Source organism: Penicillium paradoxum (assembly GCF_028828445.1).
Source record: "Penicillium paradoxum strain IBT 22861 chromosome Unknown utg000005l_segment0_segment0, whole genome shotgun sequence".
Classification (NCBI taxonomy): Eukaryota; Fungi; Ascomycota; class Eurotiomycetes; order Eurotiales; family Aspergillaceae; genus Penicillium; species Penicillium paradoxum.
The window spans coordinates 1,868,060-1,884,424 of record NW_026643183.1 but is presented as its reverse complement, the minus strand read 5'-3'; the positions used below and the strand labels follow the sequence as shown (position 1 = coordinate 1,884,424).

General features: G+C 50.1%; 6 protein-coding genes across 6 annotated transcripts; 5 read left to right on the top strand and 1 right to left on the bottom strand.

The window, feature by feature from the left end:
- Positions 1–215: 215 nt before the first annotated feature.
- On the top strand, positions 216–2,354 carry N7457_005746 (fungal specific transcription factor domain-containing protein; the record flags this gene model as incomplete). Its single annotated transcript, XM_057176790.1, has 4 exons — positions 216–1,146; positions 1,208–1,299; positions 1,411–1,882; positions 1,963–2,354. 4 exons carry the CDS (start codon positions 216–218, stop codon positions 2,352–2,354), a joined length of 1,887 nt encoding a protein of 628 aa, XP_057031092.1.
- Positions 2,355–2,455: 101 nt separating this feature from the next.
- Positions 2,456–3,956, bottom strand: N7457_005745 (acyl-CoA dehydrogenase family protein; the record flags this gene model as incomplete). Its single annotated transcript, XM_057176789.1, has 5 exons — positions 2,456–2,910; positions 2,963–3,286; positions 3,342–3,519; positions 3,591–3,616; positions 3,668–3,956. The coding sequence occupies 5 exons, from the start codon at positions 3,954–3,956 to the stop codon at positions 2,456–2,458; spliced, it is 1,272 nt and encodes a 423-aa protein (XP_057031091.1).
- A 390-nt stretch (positions 3,957–4,346) lies between these two features.
- N7457_005744 (SDR family NAD(P)-dependent oxidoreductase) lies at positions 4,347–5,448 on the top strand (the record flags this gene model as incomplete). The annotated part of the gene is made up of 5 exons (XM_057176788.1): positions 4,347–4,414; positions 4,469–4,509; positions 4,560–4,784; positions 4,855–5,116; positions 5,175–5,448. The coding sequence occupies 5 exons, from the start codon at positions 4,347–4,349 to the stop codon at positions 5,446–5,448; spliced, it is 870 nt and encodes a 289-aa protein (XP_057031090.1).
- Positions 5,449–7,567: 2,119 nt separating this feature from the next.
- On the top strand, positions 7,568–8,082 carry N7457_005743 (uncharacterized protein; the record flags this gene model as incomplete). Its single annotated transcript, XM_057176787.1, has 2 exons — positions 7,568–7,570; positions 7,732–8,082. 2 exons carry the CDS (start codon positions 7,568–7,570, stop codon positions 8,080–8,082), a joined length of 354 nt encoding a protein of 117 aa, XP_057031089.1.
- A 1,938-nt stretch (positions 8,083–10,020) lies between these two features.
- On the top strand, positions 10,021–11,173 carry N7457_005742 (glycoside hydrolase family 16 protein; the record flags this gene model as incomplete). Its single annotated transcript, XM_057176786.1, has 2 exons — positions 10,021–10,820; positions 10,876–11,173. The coding sequence occupies 2 exons, from the start codon at positions 10,021–10,023 to the stop codon at positions 11,171–11,173; spliced, it is 1,098 nt and encodes a 365-aa protein (XP_057031088.1).
- A 1,432-nt stretch (positions 11,174–12,605) lies between these two features.
- Positions 12,606–16,157, top strand: N7457_005741 (bifunctional cytochrome P450/NADPH--P450 reductase; the record flags this gene model as incomplete). The annotated part of the gene is made up of 4 exons (XM_057176785.1): positions 12,606–12,726; positions 12,805–13,050; positions 13,115–13,555; positions 13,615–16,157. The coding sequence occupies 4 exons, from the start codon at positions 12,606–12,608 to the stop codon at positions 16,155–16,157; spliced, it is 3,351 nt and encodes a 1,116-aa protein (XP_057031087.1).
- Between the last annotated feature and the right edge of the window lie 208 nt (positions 16,158–16,365).

Sequence of the window (16,365 nt, the reverse complement as noted above, 5' to 3'; positions counted from 1 at the left end):
AGAAGTAAACAGAATCAAGAGGATCAGATTCGCCCTGTACTCTCGCGAGGTCATCGATGTGATTCCGATTGGCTCAATAACGCGGGGGATCCGTTGTCAAGGATTCCGGGGCGGATCCCCCGCTCTTTCTCCACGGCAACACCATTCGGTAATTCCGGCCTCCTTTTTGTTCGACATCCTACGATGTGCAAGCATTTTGATTGCTTGTGTTAAGAATGTCGAGTGTCAACGATTACTTCAGGCGACGAGCCTCAACGGCAAGCCGTGGCTCCAGTTGCGTTGACCGCATTAGCAAGGACCGGAATTATAGACACAGCTCTCGCCATGGCCTGGCCAGATCAGATGACAGAATAACAAATCTCTGCGATCGTCTACAATCTGTCAGACGTTCATCTCTCGGTCGGCCTGTTGAATCTTCGCATCCTGCAGTTTCTCCGGGTGTGAACGCATCCCAGGATCCCCAGTCTCCGGAATCACCGGAGAGCGAGGTTATTCTGAATCTCCAAGTCATGGAAAACGAGATGGGTTTGCGACCGGCAGGATTTCCCAGAAGATTGTCTCAATCCAGCTCTGATCGCGCCACCGCTCAAGAAACCCTGAACAATGAGCTGGAGGACCCGTTGGAGGAAACGAACAATTCTCCGCTCACAGTGGACGACAAGGGTCAATTGCGTTACTTTGGCTATTCTTCGCACATGAGAATGGTCTCTGTTCTCCAACAATCAAGTCCCCCATCAGCAAAACGTGCCTCATACTCGCCAAGCGACAAATCTGTCAACCCTATGGAGGCAGAGAGGATAGCCGATAGTCCTGAAACCCAGATGCGCTTGATTGACTTGTTCTTTAAGTATCAGAATGCTGCAATACCTATTCTCGATGAGGAAGTCTTCCGGTTAGGGTATATTGCAGGGGAACGATCGGATTATTTCTCGCGATTTCTTCTATATTCGCTGTTTCTCAGGGCATTGAATTTCGATGACGATCCACTCCACAGGGAGACACTTGCGACCATCTATACCCGCCGTGCAAAGGCTGAGCTATTATTCGAGATGGAAAATCCCACCATCGCGACCATACCCGGCTTGTGTTTGTTTGGCTACTATCTGGCCGGGTTGGGAAGCGACAGAGCGTGCTGGTTATACCCAGGTATGTTGTTTCGGTCCCCTTGCGAAAGATAGATAATTCGGGTTTCCTGACCATATTATAGGAATTGCGTATCGCTTAGTCTTCGATTTTGGCTTACATGAAGACTGCAGGAACTTGGTAGCCGCTGGATTACTCACTGAGGTGGATCGAAGAGTTCGACAAATCACTCTTCACGGATGTTACGTTCTTGACAAGCAAGTTTCATCTGCTGCAATATTGCTTTCATGATCCTAACAGCATTCAAGATTATACAGTTCCTTCCAGGGTCGACCGACCGCGATCCGGCTGGACGACCTCAACGTGTCCCGACTCTCTGCGCAGACTTTGGGTAGAAGTGGCCAACTTGTGGCGGCATGGGTTGAGCTAGCTTCTCTGCTGGACGATGTTCTCTCTGTGATCAATGGTGCTCCGGGGAGAGTCTACCAAGAATCCTCAGTAAAGAAACTCTCCGAGGCGAGTCAAAAGCTGCTCTCTTGGTTCTTGAACCTCGCTCCTGAACTGCAATGGGATGCAAATCATCCGATTTCGCCCGGCATCTGCGCCCTTCATATCCAATTTCTCTCCATAACTATCCTCCTCAATCGACCATTCGCAACTTATCTTTTCAACCGTGGATCGAAATCACCACCCCGCCGCCGATGCCTAGAGGGGCAGACAACAAAGGTTTCACAACAAATCTGTACGGCGAATGCGATCCGAATATCCAAGTTACTCTTGGCCTACCGACAACTCCATGGTGCTTCCAGAATATTCTCCACCATCAACCCCCTTGTCTATCCGCTGCTGTAGCTCTCATATCGGATATTGTAAGCGCAGAACCAAGCGAGGACAAGGAAGAAGAAAAGAAGTGGCTGGCCGCCATCATGGAGACATTGGATGAAATCATACCATGGTATCCAGTTGCAGGACGAAGTCGTAACACGCTGGCCGCGATCATGAACACTTGTGGATTATCAGACATCCTCAAGCAGCTTGCGTCGAAGTCAGGAGATGACCAAGCAGAAATGCTCCCCAATCGTGATCACACAGAAATTTCAGGGCCTAGCTGGACCACTGACATGGATCTGTCGTTTAACCTCGGATTCCCATTTGATTCCGCGTATGACGTTCACAATATCAGTCTCACGGGCTTTTATGCACAACCTTCGCAGATGATTGATTTTGGCAGTTGGGGGGAAGAAGATCCACTATATGGGCTTAACTTATGAAATGATGGCTTTAGAGATGAAACCATAAACCAACAATAAATTTCCAAGTATATCACACTAAAATGTAAATGTGTCAAGGCGTGCTCTCGCTTCTAATATATCTATAGCTTTGCCAGCTTCTTCTGCTGCTTCGCAATCATGTCCATGAGGATCTCCTCACTTCCGCCGGAGACCACCAACACCCGAACATCTCGACTGATCTGTTCCACCCTTCCACCAAGTCCGCCCCTGGAGTACCCCAGTCCACCAAACACCTGCTGTGCCTCCCGAGAAATGCTCTCGAGATTTTGTGCAGCCTGGAATTTCAGCAGCGCCGTCCACGGCGAGAAGTTAAGAGGAGCAGTGCGTGTTGACCGATGCACAATATCTTCCATCAAACAATGAACGGGTTCAATAAGGCCAGCCATCTTGCTGAACTTGAGTCGCACTGCCTGGTTCTCGAACAGCTTCTTGCCAAATGTCTCGCGTCGCAGCGCATGGCGATAGCTGTCTTCCAAAGCAACACGACCCAGACGGAGGGCGGTGATACCAACCCACAGACGTTCATGAGTGAAGGCTGAGTTCGGTCAGCAACTGTCAAGTCATGCTTCGAGAGTGGTCAGACTTACTTGACATGATAATCTCAAATCCTTGGTTCTCCTTGCCAAGGATATTCTCGACGGGAACCACAACATCCTGCAAATCAATGAAGGTAGAGCCACTGCTGCTGACACCGGAGTTGTACATCTTCTTCCCCGAGATTCCAGGCATCTTCATATCAAGAATAAAGACAGTGATGCCCTTGGCACCCGGGGGCCCAGTTCGAGCGGCACAGAGAGCGTGTGTAGCCAACTGACCCTGTGTGATCCACTTCTTCTCTCCGTTGATAACCCAGCTTTTTCCATCTTTGGACTTTTCGGCCGTGGTGGTGAGGCCAGCAACATCAGAACCAGCTGCGGGTGATACTCTTAGTATCTGACACAATTAGATGGCCCTGAAGTAACTTACCATCTGGTTCAGTCACCATGAGACAGTGCTTCTGCTGCCCCCGCAACAACGGTGCCAAATACTTTCTCTTCTGCTCCGGTGTACCATAAGAGGCGATGGGAGCTCCGCCAGTGGTAGCACCACCGTTGATTCCCCAGACAACGCCCAAGTATCCGCAGCGCGCGATCTCGTCGATGAGCTATCCATGCATACCCGTCAGCGCCTCCGTTGACCAATTTTGGAAATCCTAGACTTCTTGGAAAAACTCACGATAGCATCATGGAACTCATCCCATTCTAAGGTAAAATGTCAGTTGGTATCTCGTGAATCGTTAATTCTGTACATACCATCCGCTGGAATACCCGCAGGCAGCGTCACCCCCTCAAGGCAATCCTTGGGAAGTGGAAACACAGCAGCAGCTAAGAAGCCTAGCTGTGCGTGACGTTGGAAAGCCTCTTCAGGGACAAATCCTTGCGCCTCCCATTCGCCCGCATTGGGTGTGATCTCGCTATCAACATACTCCCGAATGAAGCGCTGCAGCTTCCGGTGAGAATCCTTGTAGTATGGGTGTGCAGTGTTCTTGTGCCAGGATGGATCGGCAAATGGAATGTTTGAGGTAAGAGTGGAGGAAGACATATTGTGCAAGTATGGGATTATCGTAATTATTGAGAGAGGATGAGCTGTTATTCGAGCCCGATATACAGATGTATTTATGTCTGTCTTGAGATGATTCTAGTGAGGTTTGAATATCATGCCGCATATCGCTCTCCATTGGAATACCGAGAAGCCTATTTCCGATAGACTGGGATCTGGATTTAGGAATATTGAGATCGTTCTGCGTGGATTGTTCCGAAGCAAATTCCGATGTGGTGCTAGATAGTTCCGCGGAATTTACTACCAACGTGCACGTTCACAACGTCAAGAGACAGAACAGACGTCCTAAAAAACCATACTCTAGATTCCATATTTAATTATAGTAAAGAACACAGAGAAAGAAAAGCAGAAAGAAAAGAAAAAAACAACAGAATGGCTCATCGACTGCAACAAATCTCCAACCAATTGGCTCGTGATACCCAGCCCGTTGACCCTTCAAGGTAGGCATTTGCTTTGTATTTGGGAAGAGAAAATCACTCATAGTCATCTCTTAGGATTGACGGTCAAGTGGTTCTGATCACGGGCGGTGCGCAAGGTGTGTTGGTTGATTTGCATACGGTGTTAGCTTGCGTTAACCTTCCACAGGAATTGGACGAGCGACCGCAAGTCTTCTTGCATCGAAAGGTGCTAAAATTGTACTGGCCGATGTAGACGAGACAAAATCCAATGAGGCCGTAAAAGAACTGCGTCTCGCAGGATACGAGGCAGTTTGTGTCGTGGGAGACGCAGTTCACGAAGCATTCCCGGCAAAAGCAGTTGATGCTGCATTGAAAGCATTCGGCAAGGTTAACTGTCTCGTCAATAATGCCGGTATGGTCGCATCTCTCCTACAATAATATTCATAACATCCACGATTATTCGAAAATGCTGATGACTCCAGGGTTCTGCTACGACAGCGCCATCCACAAGATGAGCGACGAAAAATGGGATATCATCATGAAGATCCATAACTATGTTCCCTTCCGGATGATTCGCGCACTGTCTGCTCATTGGATGGATCCTCAGACTGCAGAGATGCCCAAGACTGTCATCAATGTATCCTCGACATCCGGGCTCCACGGTCAAATGGGCCAGATTAACTATGCGACCGCGAAGTCGGGGATACTAGGACTGACCAAGTCGGTTGCAGCGGAGTGGGCGAGGTAGGCAATTTTTCTTTTCCCTCTGCGCTAGAAACGCAGTTCTGCTAACAGGCTGAAGATACAATGTTCGCTGCAATGCTGTCGCATATGGGTGGATGGATACGCGACTAACGAAGCCGCCCACGGAAGAGAACAAAGTTTTGATTGCTGGTCAGAATATTGTCACTGGTATTCCTGCGAGCGCACGGAAATTTAGGGACACATCGGATATCCCTCTAGGACGGCCAGGCACTGTTGACGATGCTGCTAATGTTATGTTGTTTTTGGCCAGTCCGATGTCGTCGTATGTCACGGCGACTTGTATTGAATGCACTGGAGGACGATATATGTGAATTAATCTATGAAGATGAGATGAGATGATTTGTGTATGTTGGTTTTCATTCGTTGTTAGTTCACACAGTTGTGGTATGGGATTGCTCACTGCCATGGTGTATAAATGATGCAATGAACCTGATAGTTACTAGGTCAGATGACTAAATACAGCAACATCCGATGTAGTGTAGGGGTTATCACTGCGCTCTTTCACAGCGCGAACCGGGGTTCGAATCCCCGCATCGGAGTTTCTTTTTTTCCTTTTTTTCCCCTGGTTTTTTATACTGAACGTCAAGGCACATTTACGTACAAAGCATTTCAATTAAATTGATATCGGTCGGCATTTGCAAATATATTAGGAAACAAAATCAAGTCCAGGCTAATGGGTGACCCGATTGAATTACACTAAAGGGGGATTAGGTAGTTATGGACATGACCTCTCGATTCAATAGTTCTTTCATGCATACTCTGTACTCCGTACGGAGTACACATCTACAAACCGTGCCTGGTCATACCTAAAAAGGGGGTGGGTATTAAACATTGGACCCCGAAGGGCATATTGGCTGCTGTTGTTAGCTGGCTCTGCGACTAGGCAGCTCATATTGAATTTTTATACGGTGCACGGCTCTTTATATTCCAATCATTCAAATAGTACCTTCGAACCGGACGGAATGAAGACATAGGAATTTATACGACCCGAAAAATCCCTCAATATATCTTTCATGCCACGCGAGTGACCTCAATTTCAGTTCAACAGTTGATAGTACTACTCGCTTATCTAGATGGCGTATTTGCACAGTCAGCTTCTATCATATCTTCAAGCCTGAATGCTAGTGCCGATGATTGGAGTCCTGGTTGGTATTTGGAAGATGAGAACATGGGTTCACCATCTAACATCATTGTGTCTGCCAGACAGAGCGATGGAATGCACTGCTCCAAAATGGCTGCATATATCTAACGTGGCAGTCGAAATACATTTTGAAAGGCTGGGAGATGTACTAAATTGGGCAGACGGTCATGAATTCCCAGCTCCTCTAGTCAATGCTTGGTATCTAGGTTATTGTCACGCAACCACATACCTGTCATCTCCGTCATCCTAAATTACTACATGCCGATCAATGGAAACAAGGCTTCGACTCTCCACAAGGAATTCCGCGAGCGGATACCATGTGAAGAGTGTCAAGAAAAATGATAAGCAATGAGAGAAAATCTTGCTCGACCTCGATTGTATGATGACGAAAGGGGCGCGCATGAATTTAGGCTCGGAAAACATGCGAAGATACGAGGAACCAGGGATATTTCGCCTACTCCCGGGAATGTGCCATTGGACAAGCACTTCGTCACTAGAGAGATCAGATCGCACCGTTGTACGCTCGATGTTCCTTTGTGACTGAGATTGTCCAGACCAATTCGCCTATCCACTATCTGCGACGGAATACAGCATCCAAATTTGCTCAATTAGTATGTTGTAGCTCAATTAACCCTCAAGCCCATCTTCTCGGCATTTCTCCACTGCAGGTCTTATTCCCCGTTGCCATGCTTCTCCGAAGGCCTAACAGAGATAGCGTTTCCCTGGTGTGACACGCATAATGGAATATGTTGTACCTATGTAGACAGGGTACATGTGGGTTCGCTGCAAGCGATGCACAATGTGCAGGTCGACATTGACTGGCTAAGAGACACAATTGACTGAATCCAACATGAAATTATGAGCACAATTAAAGCAAGCATCCAATAATGACAACAAACAAGGATTGCTCAAGCCAAGTTTCAAGTTTGCGCTGTATGAAAGGGAAGATCGCTGCTCTGCCAGGCTGCCAAGGCCGACGTCCGGTTGACGTCAGAAGCGGGAAAGGTGGTTGGAAGTGCGCAATCAAGAGGAGTTGTAAAGTCGAGTCCGGTTTTTATAAGAGGTGAGGCTCTGGTCTTGGGTGATTTTTCCTCTGTTTTTTTCCCTTTCATCCTGTTGTGTGGGTGGTTTTAATCATTCATCTATACTCACGCTTCAATTTTGGTGCTGGAGTTAAGACCACATCGAGACCCACCGTTCTGCATACCATTCCCAGCCACCAGGGGACTGGATTCAAATTCCCCGATATCAGATATATATATTCTTATTTATTTCATAGGCTGCAGGCCATGGTAAGTGCATCAAGATGTTTGAACTCCGTATATCAGAGTATAAATCCTACCTACTTCGAAGCTTTCACCCGTGGCTCACTCAGCATCGGGCGCGGGCCGAACAAAGAACCACGGATCGCAAGTTCTGGAACACATCTGAGGCTAATACGCTCGCTTCCTAGGCCCCTATCAATTCCATGCTCACGCCTCGGCAGTCAAGTGGCGACAACTGCCCGAGCACAATCAGCGGCGGCGGGATCGCAGGTATCGTTATTGGCTCGATTGCAGGCACCCTCCTCATTTTGTGGCTGTGGCGAATCTTTCGACTTCCCGGCGCATGGAGTGGGGGAGACGAGCCTGACGTCGGCTACCGGCCTCCTGTTGTTCGCAGCAGCACGAGTAGCCGAGGGCGACGGAGTCGCCGTCGTCCGTCCGCAACATATGTCGAGTATGAGAAGCCGATAAGTACCCGTCGTTATAGAGATCGCGATGATGTGCGCCGGCCAGCTAAGGTGTATTTGACGGATCCTTGAATTGTGGCCGTCGATTATACCTCATCGACAAAGGAATGACCCTTGAGACCCTTGGACTGGGCGCTGGTGTTGATCATTGGTACATAGCATTTACTATTTTTATTTTTAACCGGAGGAAATTATGGGCCACAGATGGGCCGGACATATTTGGCTAAGGTTCCAAGCTTATTGATGAGACATGACAGATGAGACATGACATACGACCAAGCTGTTACGATTTGATGAAAATAAATCTCGAAACAGATTGCCTGATCTGTGCGTTTTAAGGTTTCTTTTTTTTTTACAAATTCATTTTTGATTTTTGGAAACCCCCTGAGTTCGGATTGAAATGCATGGGTTGGACATCGTTCTGAGCTCTTACGCTCCCTACTTCGTAATGCACGGTTGCACGAATGGCTGTCTCCAACTACGATACTTTAATTTGCGACGGAGTACGGAGTACTCCGTAAGCTGTACTCCGTACTCTGTTCGCCATAGAGGAGGACATGACCAGCTTGCCACGGGTACCTGAGTGCTCGCAAATTGTAGACTTGGCTGAGGGACTTGGCTGTTGGTTGGGTCACCGCCGAGCAGTGGCGTTCGATCGATCAGAATCACCAAAGTCTCTCCTAACTAGATTCCGAGCCGGCAAAGCCGAGTATATTATTACGGCCATCGCACCAGGAACGCCGCACCCGAGATTGACCCAATTCGACAGATGAGACACGTTATTTGTATGGTTCATGTGGCTAGCATCGTTCGCTCCAAGAGGGAGGTGCATTAACGAGGGGGCGCGCAGGCGAGACAGGGGAAAGGATCCACAGGGGGGAAAGAAAAGAGGGAAATCCGGTGTTAGACATCTCCACTTGCGGGACCCGGAGGTCAGAATTGGCTTCGTGTGGGCTTGGTTATTGGGTCCATTAAGCGGAGCATCCTTAAAATTCAGCTTGCAAAAAAGTCTGACAAACTGAAGGAACGGAGAATAGAACACATGTTTTTCCCCGTGGTGTAGGTAGTACGTGGTGTCCGGCACCTGGTGTTATGGCTTGCAAGGTGTTGTTCAAGGGGGCCATGCACGATGATCTGTATCCAGCCCAATCTTGGAGCTGTTTACTCCGTACCCGTGGCGATTGTTATCCATTTCGATGTTGATCGCCATTGCAGCAAGATGGTTTTTTGTTTTTGTTTCCCTGAAGTGGCCTAGACCTGGGCTAAGCCACTAGTTTAGTCCTGCATTTTGGCCAAGTCCTTGTTGCAGTTAAGAGGGTTATACGAATCCAGCCTACAAGCGTGTATATGCATATTGTCCCAACTCACTCCGTTCCCCATAGTCTTATACAACGCAAAACGGTATAGACTCCTTGATGCGGATCAACTTCCATGGTCCTTATCGGGGTTCGCTGCGATCAGCCAATGAGGATCCAATGGGGGGCCAATCAGGGTCGTCCACCAAGTCATAGTCTCCGTGAGAAACACCAGACAGATCCTGAAAGGGGGTTAGCGCCAGGCACGGGGCTCTTGGGGTCGATCGAAAGGGGTTAGCAGAACGCATTCCAATGGGGCGTTCTAACCCAGACCGGCTAGTGGGCAAATTTGCCCAGAATCTCTGCAGCTTTCCCCTTACACCCGCACGCTTTACGGAGTACAACGGTGCAAAAATAATCCTCTTGGCTCAAAACACCGCTAGCCTGGGACCCCATCATGCCCTGAGTCCACTCCGCGCCTAAATTGGCCCGCCGTGGCTGATTTTCCCCCCGTTTGTTCTTCATTTTCTCAACACTCTCTTTGGATCTTGCTGCTGGCAGACTGCCTTCCACTCATTACCGTGCAATCGCACATCCATTCATTATCGAATCTCGAGTAGTCTCGAGTCCACTCATTTTTTTCGTCATTCTCTCAGACTGTTCGGCTACAGCGCCCTGAGATTAGAGAGCAATCGTTGATACACATCAGTCCATCATGTTCTTCTCTCGAATCGCCGTTCTGGCGGCTTTGGCGAGCTATGCGACCGCCCAAACGTCAACTGAATGTAATCCGATGAATACGACATGTCCTGCGGATCCCGCTCTCGGCACCACGTATACATGGAACTTCAACACGACGTTGGACGAGAAGATTTGGAACATGAAAACCGGAACCTATGACTACAATGATGAGGGAGCCCAGTTCACTCTCAGAAAAGAGGGCGAGTCTACCCTCTTGCAATCCAGATTTTACATTTTCTTCGGCATTGTGGAAGCCCACGTCAAGATGTCCCCGGGTCGAGGTATGGTCAGCAGTGTCGTCTTGGAATCCGACGACCTGGACGAGATCGATTGGGAGTGGGTGGGAACCAACACTAGCGAAGTGCAGTCCAACTTCTTTGGCAAAGGTAACACTACCTCCTACGAACGCGGTGGAAACCACTACGTGCCGAACGCCGACACCGAGTTCCACAACTACACCACATACTGGAACCACGATAAGCTCCAGTGGTGGATCGACGGCGAAATGGTTCGCGAACTTGACTATAACGAGGAGCTCACGGTGTGGGGCAAAAACTACCCGCAGACCCCTTGTCAGGTCCAGTTCAGTATCTGGCCCGCCGGTCAGAAAAAGGCCGAACAGGGAACTATTGATTGGGCTGGGGGCTTGGTTGAATGGGAGAACGCTCCCTTCACTATGACTCTTGGCAAGTTGCGAGTTGAGGATTTCCACACCGGCAAAGAGTACGTCTACGGGGACTACTCTGGTTCCTGGGAGAGTATCGAGGTCGTGAGGTAAGGGTTTAATCCGACATGTTTTCAAAGTATATTCACTAACGCCATATTGCAGCGGAAATTCCACCACACTGGAGGAACTCAATAAACCCGAGCCCAAGTCCCTGTCGGAGAAGTGGGAAGAGCTCGGCCAAGGAGCGCATATTGGAATCTATGCTGGCGCAGCCTCAGCCGTTGTGCTTGCCATCATAGGCTTCCTGTTCTTCTGCCTGCGCCAGCGCCGCAAGGGCCGTCTCGAAAACGCTTTGACCGAAGCCCCAGCCGGTGAAAACCGCAACGAGATGCAGGCCTTCCAGAACGACTGGAGGCAGAGCGAGTGGAAGAACGGCGGTTACCAACAGGTCCACAACTAGCCGGCTTGTCATTTTCAACCCCAAGTAACCCCGGCAACCTGCTTTTCTCTGTAATGAATACTTCTGTGGCTCTATTACCCTGCATTTTTCTTTGCTGTGTCCGGCCTTTCAGATCGCCGTCATGACCACTTTGATCTTGGACAACTTCAATGGCCTGCGGATTCGAAATAATGACCCATTTCCTTCCGTCCCAGCTTCCCGTCTTCTTCCTGTCTCTTTTGACCCTTCTTTTATACGCAGAGCCACTCGTTCCGCTCCCCAATTTTGTTGATATCCCCTTTTTTTTGGGTCCTCGGTCCAGAAATTCCCCTCGTTGGCGTTGTTCAGGCTGCCTGTTGCGTCGTTTGCAATTTGCTTACCATTCTATACATGTACATATCTTGCTATATGAAACGGGTTTACTTTCAGTCGATCTTCCCGCGATCGCGGCCAGTAGTGGAGTATCCACGGAGGAACCACTCCGGCGTTCCAAGGTTACCCCTCTTGCCAAGTACAGGGCCAGTTTCCTAATGTGCAATGTTCACAAGAGGTAAACCCGTGTTCTATTTTCGTTCTTAACTTCGACGCCCCTTATGAATGATAGCTCACCACACCATGGTAGCCCCAATTATGCCGGGCATAAGTATCCGACCTGTCTTATGCCGGGGAGTTTTTGCATGCAGGATGATCTCATAATAATGCAGGTCGTTGAGGGGGCCTCGAGTCATATTCACGAACACGCCGTGAGCCCTGTGGAGTCCTCGGAATCGGGGTAACCTATGTCCGAGTTCCGTCCCCGATGAGGGTATTCCCAAAAGGAGATTCCCGCGAAACGGAATTCCTCGTCCGTGTCTTGGCGGTGGATATAGCTGTGGGGATGACCCTGTGCCGGCGAGTGCCGTCTGTTATCGGGATCCCTGTCAAAGCCGACAAGGCAGAATACAAATTAACTCACGATCTCGGCGTGGCCGATGGATACGCGGCGATCATGATTGGGCTTTCAGCCATTGCCGAGCCCGAAGTGGGGGTAAATGAGAGAACAAGATGAAACATGAGGAATTGAAATGGAGTCATGTAGCTGATTACGTTGTAATAAGCTCTTTAAATTAAACTAGGGAAGATACCGAGGCTCGATAGATAATCGGTGAGGTCACGGCTTTTTTTTCCTCTTATATTAAACCCTTCCCTCTCAACATTATTATCCTGCGGTCGTTAATCCCTGCATCTCTGATCTCATCGGCATTACGGAGTACAGAGTACAACGTAACAGTATACGAGCCGAACAGCAGAACAGCATAGCTCCCAACCCCGCTGGAACACGACAGCCGGATTTGGCACACATTCCAACCCCACCAATCACTCATCCTTTCTCCTTTCACTTTTGATCCCACATATTCTACTACTCATCCCGCCTATCCAGATCAAACTACCCGATTGATCCTCATCATTCACTATGGCCTCGACCAACGAGGTCCCAATTCCAGGCCCCAGGGGCGTCCCACTCCTGGGAAACATCTACGATATCGAGGCGGAGGTGCCGGCAAACAGCTTCGAGCTGCTGGCTGATAACTATGGTATGGATTTAGGTCTTCACTATAATGCGTATAAAATGGAATGTGAGCGGCTAATTCATTTATTTCTTTACTCTTCAGGCGAGATTTTTCGTTTGACCACATTTGGCAGATCACGAGTCTTCGTCAACTCCCACGAATTAGTAGACGAAGTCTGTGACGAAGAACGATTCAGCAAGGTCGTCTCCGCTGGTCTGCATGAAATTCGCAACGGTGTGCACGATGGTCTCTTCACAGCCAACTACCCCGGCGAAGAGAACTGGGCCATTGCGCACCGTGTACTTGTTCCTGCGTTCGGACCGCTGATGATTCGCGGCATGTTTGACGGTAGGTGCTACTGAACTACATGCGATAGAAGGAAAAAATGACCGGAACTGATCTGACTTTTCAGAAATGTATGATATCGCCCAGCAATTGGTCTTAAAATGGGCCCGACTTGGACCCACGACTCCTATTCAGGTCACAGACGACTTTACTCGCTTGACGCTGGATACCATTGCTCTTTGCGCTATGGGGACTCGCTTCAATTCATTCTACCACGATGAAATGCACCCGTTCGTTGAGGCCATGGTTGGCTTGTTAGCCGGTTCTGGAAAGCGGGCCCTTCGGCCTGGTCTATTTAACAGTCTGCCTACTGCGGAAACTAACAAGTACTGGGCTGATATCGAGTATCTTCGGACTTTGGCCCGGGAATTAGTGGACGCGCGGAAGGAGAACCCGGTTGATAAGAAGGATCTTCTCAATGCGCTTATTCTGGGCCGGGACCCTCAGACTGGTCAGGGTATGACCGACACGTCGATTGTGGACAACATGATCACTTTCCTCATTGCTGGTATGTGAACAATCCATTAAAACGTTGCATTGTCTCAGAACTGACTTGAAGTTTGATAGGCCATGAGACCACTTCCGGAATGTTGTCGTTCTTGTTCTACTATCTTCTCAAGAGCCCAAGCGCCTACAAGAAGGCCCAAGAAGAAGTCGACCGTGTGATTGGCAAACGCAAGATCACCGTTGATGACATGTCTAAGCTTCCTTACATCACTGCCGTAATGCGGGAGACGCTGCGTCTGAAGCCAACAGCCCCGATGATCGCCCTGCACCCCCATCCGACTAAGAACCAGGAAGATCCGGTGACTCTGGGAGGCGGTAAATATGTCCTTCAAAAGGATGAGCCCGTTGTGCTCATGCTTAGCAAGATGCAGCGCGACCCGAAGGTGTACGGCCCTGATGCCGATGAGTTTAAGCCAGAGCGAATGCTCGATGAAAACTTCGAGAAGCTGCCCAAGAATGCATGGAAGCCATTTGGAAATGGCATGCGAGGCTGCATTGGCCGACCTTTCGCGTGGCAGGAGGCTCTCCTCGTGGTTGCGATTTTACTGCAGAACTTCAACTTCCAGATGGACAATCCCAGCTACGATCTCCGTATCAAGCAGACACTTACCATCAAGCCCAAGGATTTCCATATGAAGGCTACTCTGAGAGATGGTCTTGACCCCACGCAGCTCAGCACTGCTCTCAGTGGCTCTGGTGCTGCCCCCCTAGAGACTGGCGCTGGCAGCCGGGATCGAAAGCCCAAGGCTGCACCCGTGGATGGAAAGCTGAAGCCAATGCATGTGTTCTACGGCAGTAATACAGGAACTTGCGAGGCGTTTGCCCGCAGACTGGCTGATGATGCCACTGGATATGGGTACGCTGCGCAGACAAGTTCCTTGGATTCCGCCATGGAAAACATTCCCAAGGATGGTCCTGTCGTCTTTATCTCAGCTTCTTATGAAGGACAGCCCCCCGATAACGCGGCTCACTTCTTCCAGTGGCTCAGCAACCTGAAGGGTGGCGATTTGGAAGGTACCAACTATGCAGTCTTCGGCTGTGGTCATCATGATTGGTCGTCCACCTTCTACCGTATTCCCAAGGCCATCGACCAATTGGCCAAAGAGAACGGAGCTAACAAGCTTTGCGACATTGGTCTTGCGGACGCAGCAAACTCGGATATGTTCACTGATTTCGATGGCTGGGGTGAGAGCTCATTCTGGCCAGCCGTCATGGCTAAATTCGGCGGCGCTGGCCTTGAAAAGAGTGCCAAGCCGAAGTCTTCACTGCAGGTCGAAGTGAGCTCGGGTATGCGTGCATCAACCCTTGGACTTCAGCTGGAAGAAGGCTTTGTCGTCGACAACCAGCTCCTGACTTCCCCAGAAGCCCCAGCCAAGCGCATCGTCAAGTTCAAGCTGCCCTCGGACATGACCTATCAGTGCGGTGACTACCTTGCCGTACTTCCCGTGAACCCGAGCTCGGTCGTCCGCCGTGCAATCCGTCGCTTCGACCTCCCCTGGGATGCCGTGCTCCGAGTTCAAAAGCCATCCGGCTCAACTGCATCCCCTTCGATCCCCATCGACACCCCAATCTCAGCCTTCGAGCTTCTATCAACGTACATTGAGCTCTCCCAGCCAGCATCAAAGCGCGATCTCAACGCCCTAGCCGACGCCGCCATCCAGGACGCAGAGACCCAAGCCGAACTGCGCTACATGGCCTCCAGCCCCAGCCGCTTTACCGAAGAAATCGTCAAGAAGCGCGTCAGCCCACTCGACCTGCTGACCCGCTACCCCGAAATCAAGCTCTCCATCGGCGACTTCCTCGCCATGCTGCCACCGATGCGCGTGCGCCAGTACTCCATCTCCTCATCTCCCCTAGCCGACCCATCCGAATGCTCAATCACCTTCAGCGTCCTCAGCGCGCCTGCCCTGGCCAACACCGTCACAGAAGGCGGCGAGGGCATCGAGCAATACCTCGGCGTCGCATCTAACTACCTCTCCGAGCTGCAAATCGGCGAACGCGCACACATCACCGTCCGCCCATCGAACTTCAAGCCACCCGTTGACCTCGAGACCCCAATGATCATGGCCTGCGCCGGCAGCGGCCTCGCCCCCTTCCGCGGCTTCGTCATGGACCGCGCGGAGAAAATCCGCGGTCGTCGCAGCTCCCCCGATTCCGACGAGCTGCGTGAAAATGAGGCCTTCAAGCCTGCCAAGGCGGTGCTATACGTCGGCTGCCGCACAAAGGGCCAGGACGATATCCACGCCGCCGAACTGGCAGACTGGGCTACGTTGGGCGCTGTCGATGTGCGCTGGGCGTATAGCCGGCCCGCTGAAGGAAAGGGAAATCATGTGCAGGATCTCATGCTTGAAGATCGTGAAGAGCTGGTACAGTTGTTCGAGCAGGGTGCGAATGTCTACGTTTGTGGTAGTACCGGTGTCGGTGCGGGAATTCGCGATGCTTGCAAGCAGATGTATCTCGAGAAGCGCCGTGAGAAGCTTGCCGAGTGTAAGGAGAAGGGCGAGACTCTGCCCAATGCTGAGCTTAGTGAGGATGAGGCCGCGAAGGCGTTTTTCGACAACCTGCGGACGAAGGAGCGGTATGCTACCGATGTGTTTACTTGATTTAGCGGCATTTTAGGTCTTGGTCTTTTCGGATTCTTGTATTATCTATCATTCATCTACTACAGATTGCATCGTGATTTCTTACTACTCCTTTTCATTCCAAGTATGGAACTAGCTTCTGGACTCGTCATAGTACTATTTTTGCCATTCGCAAGGGTTTGCGGCTATTAAAGCCTATCTTAAGGTGATCAGCAGCCTGGATCCCAAG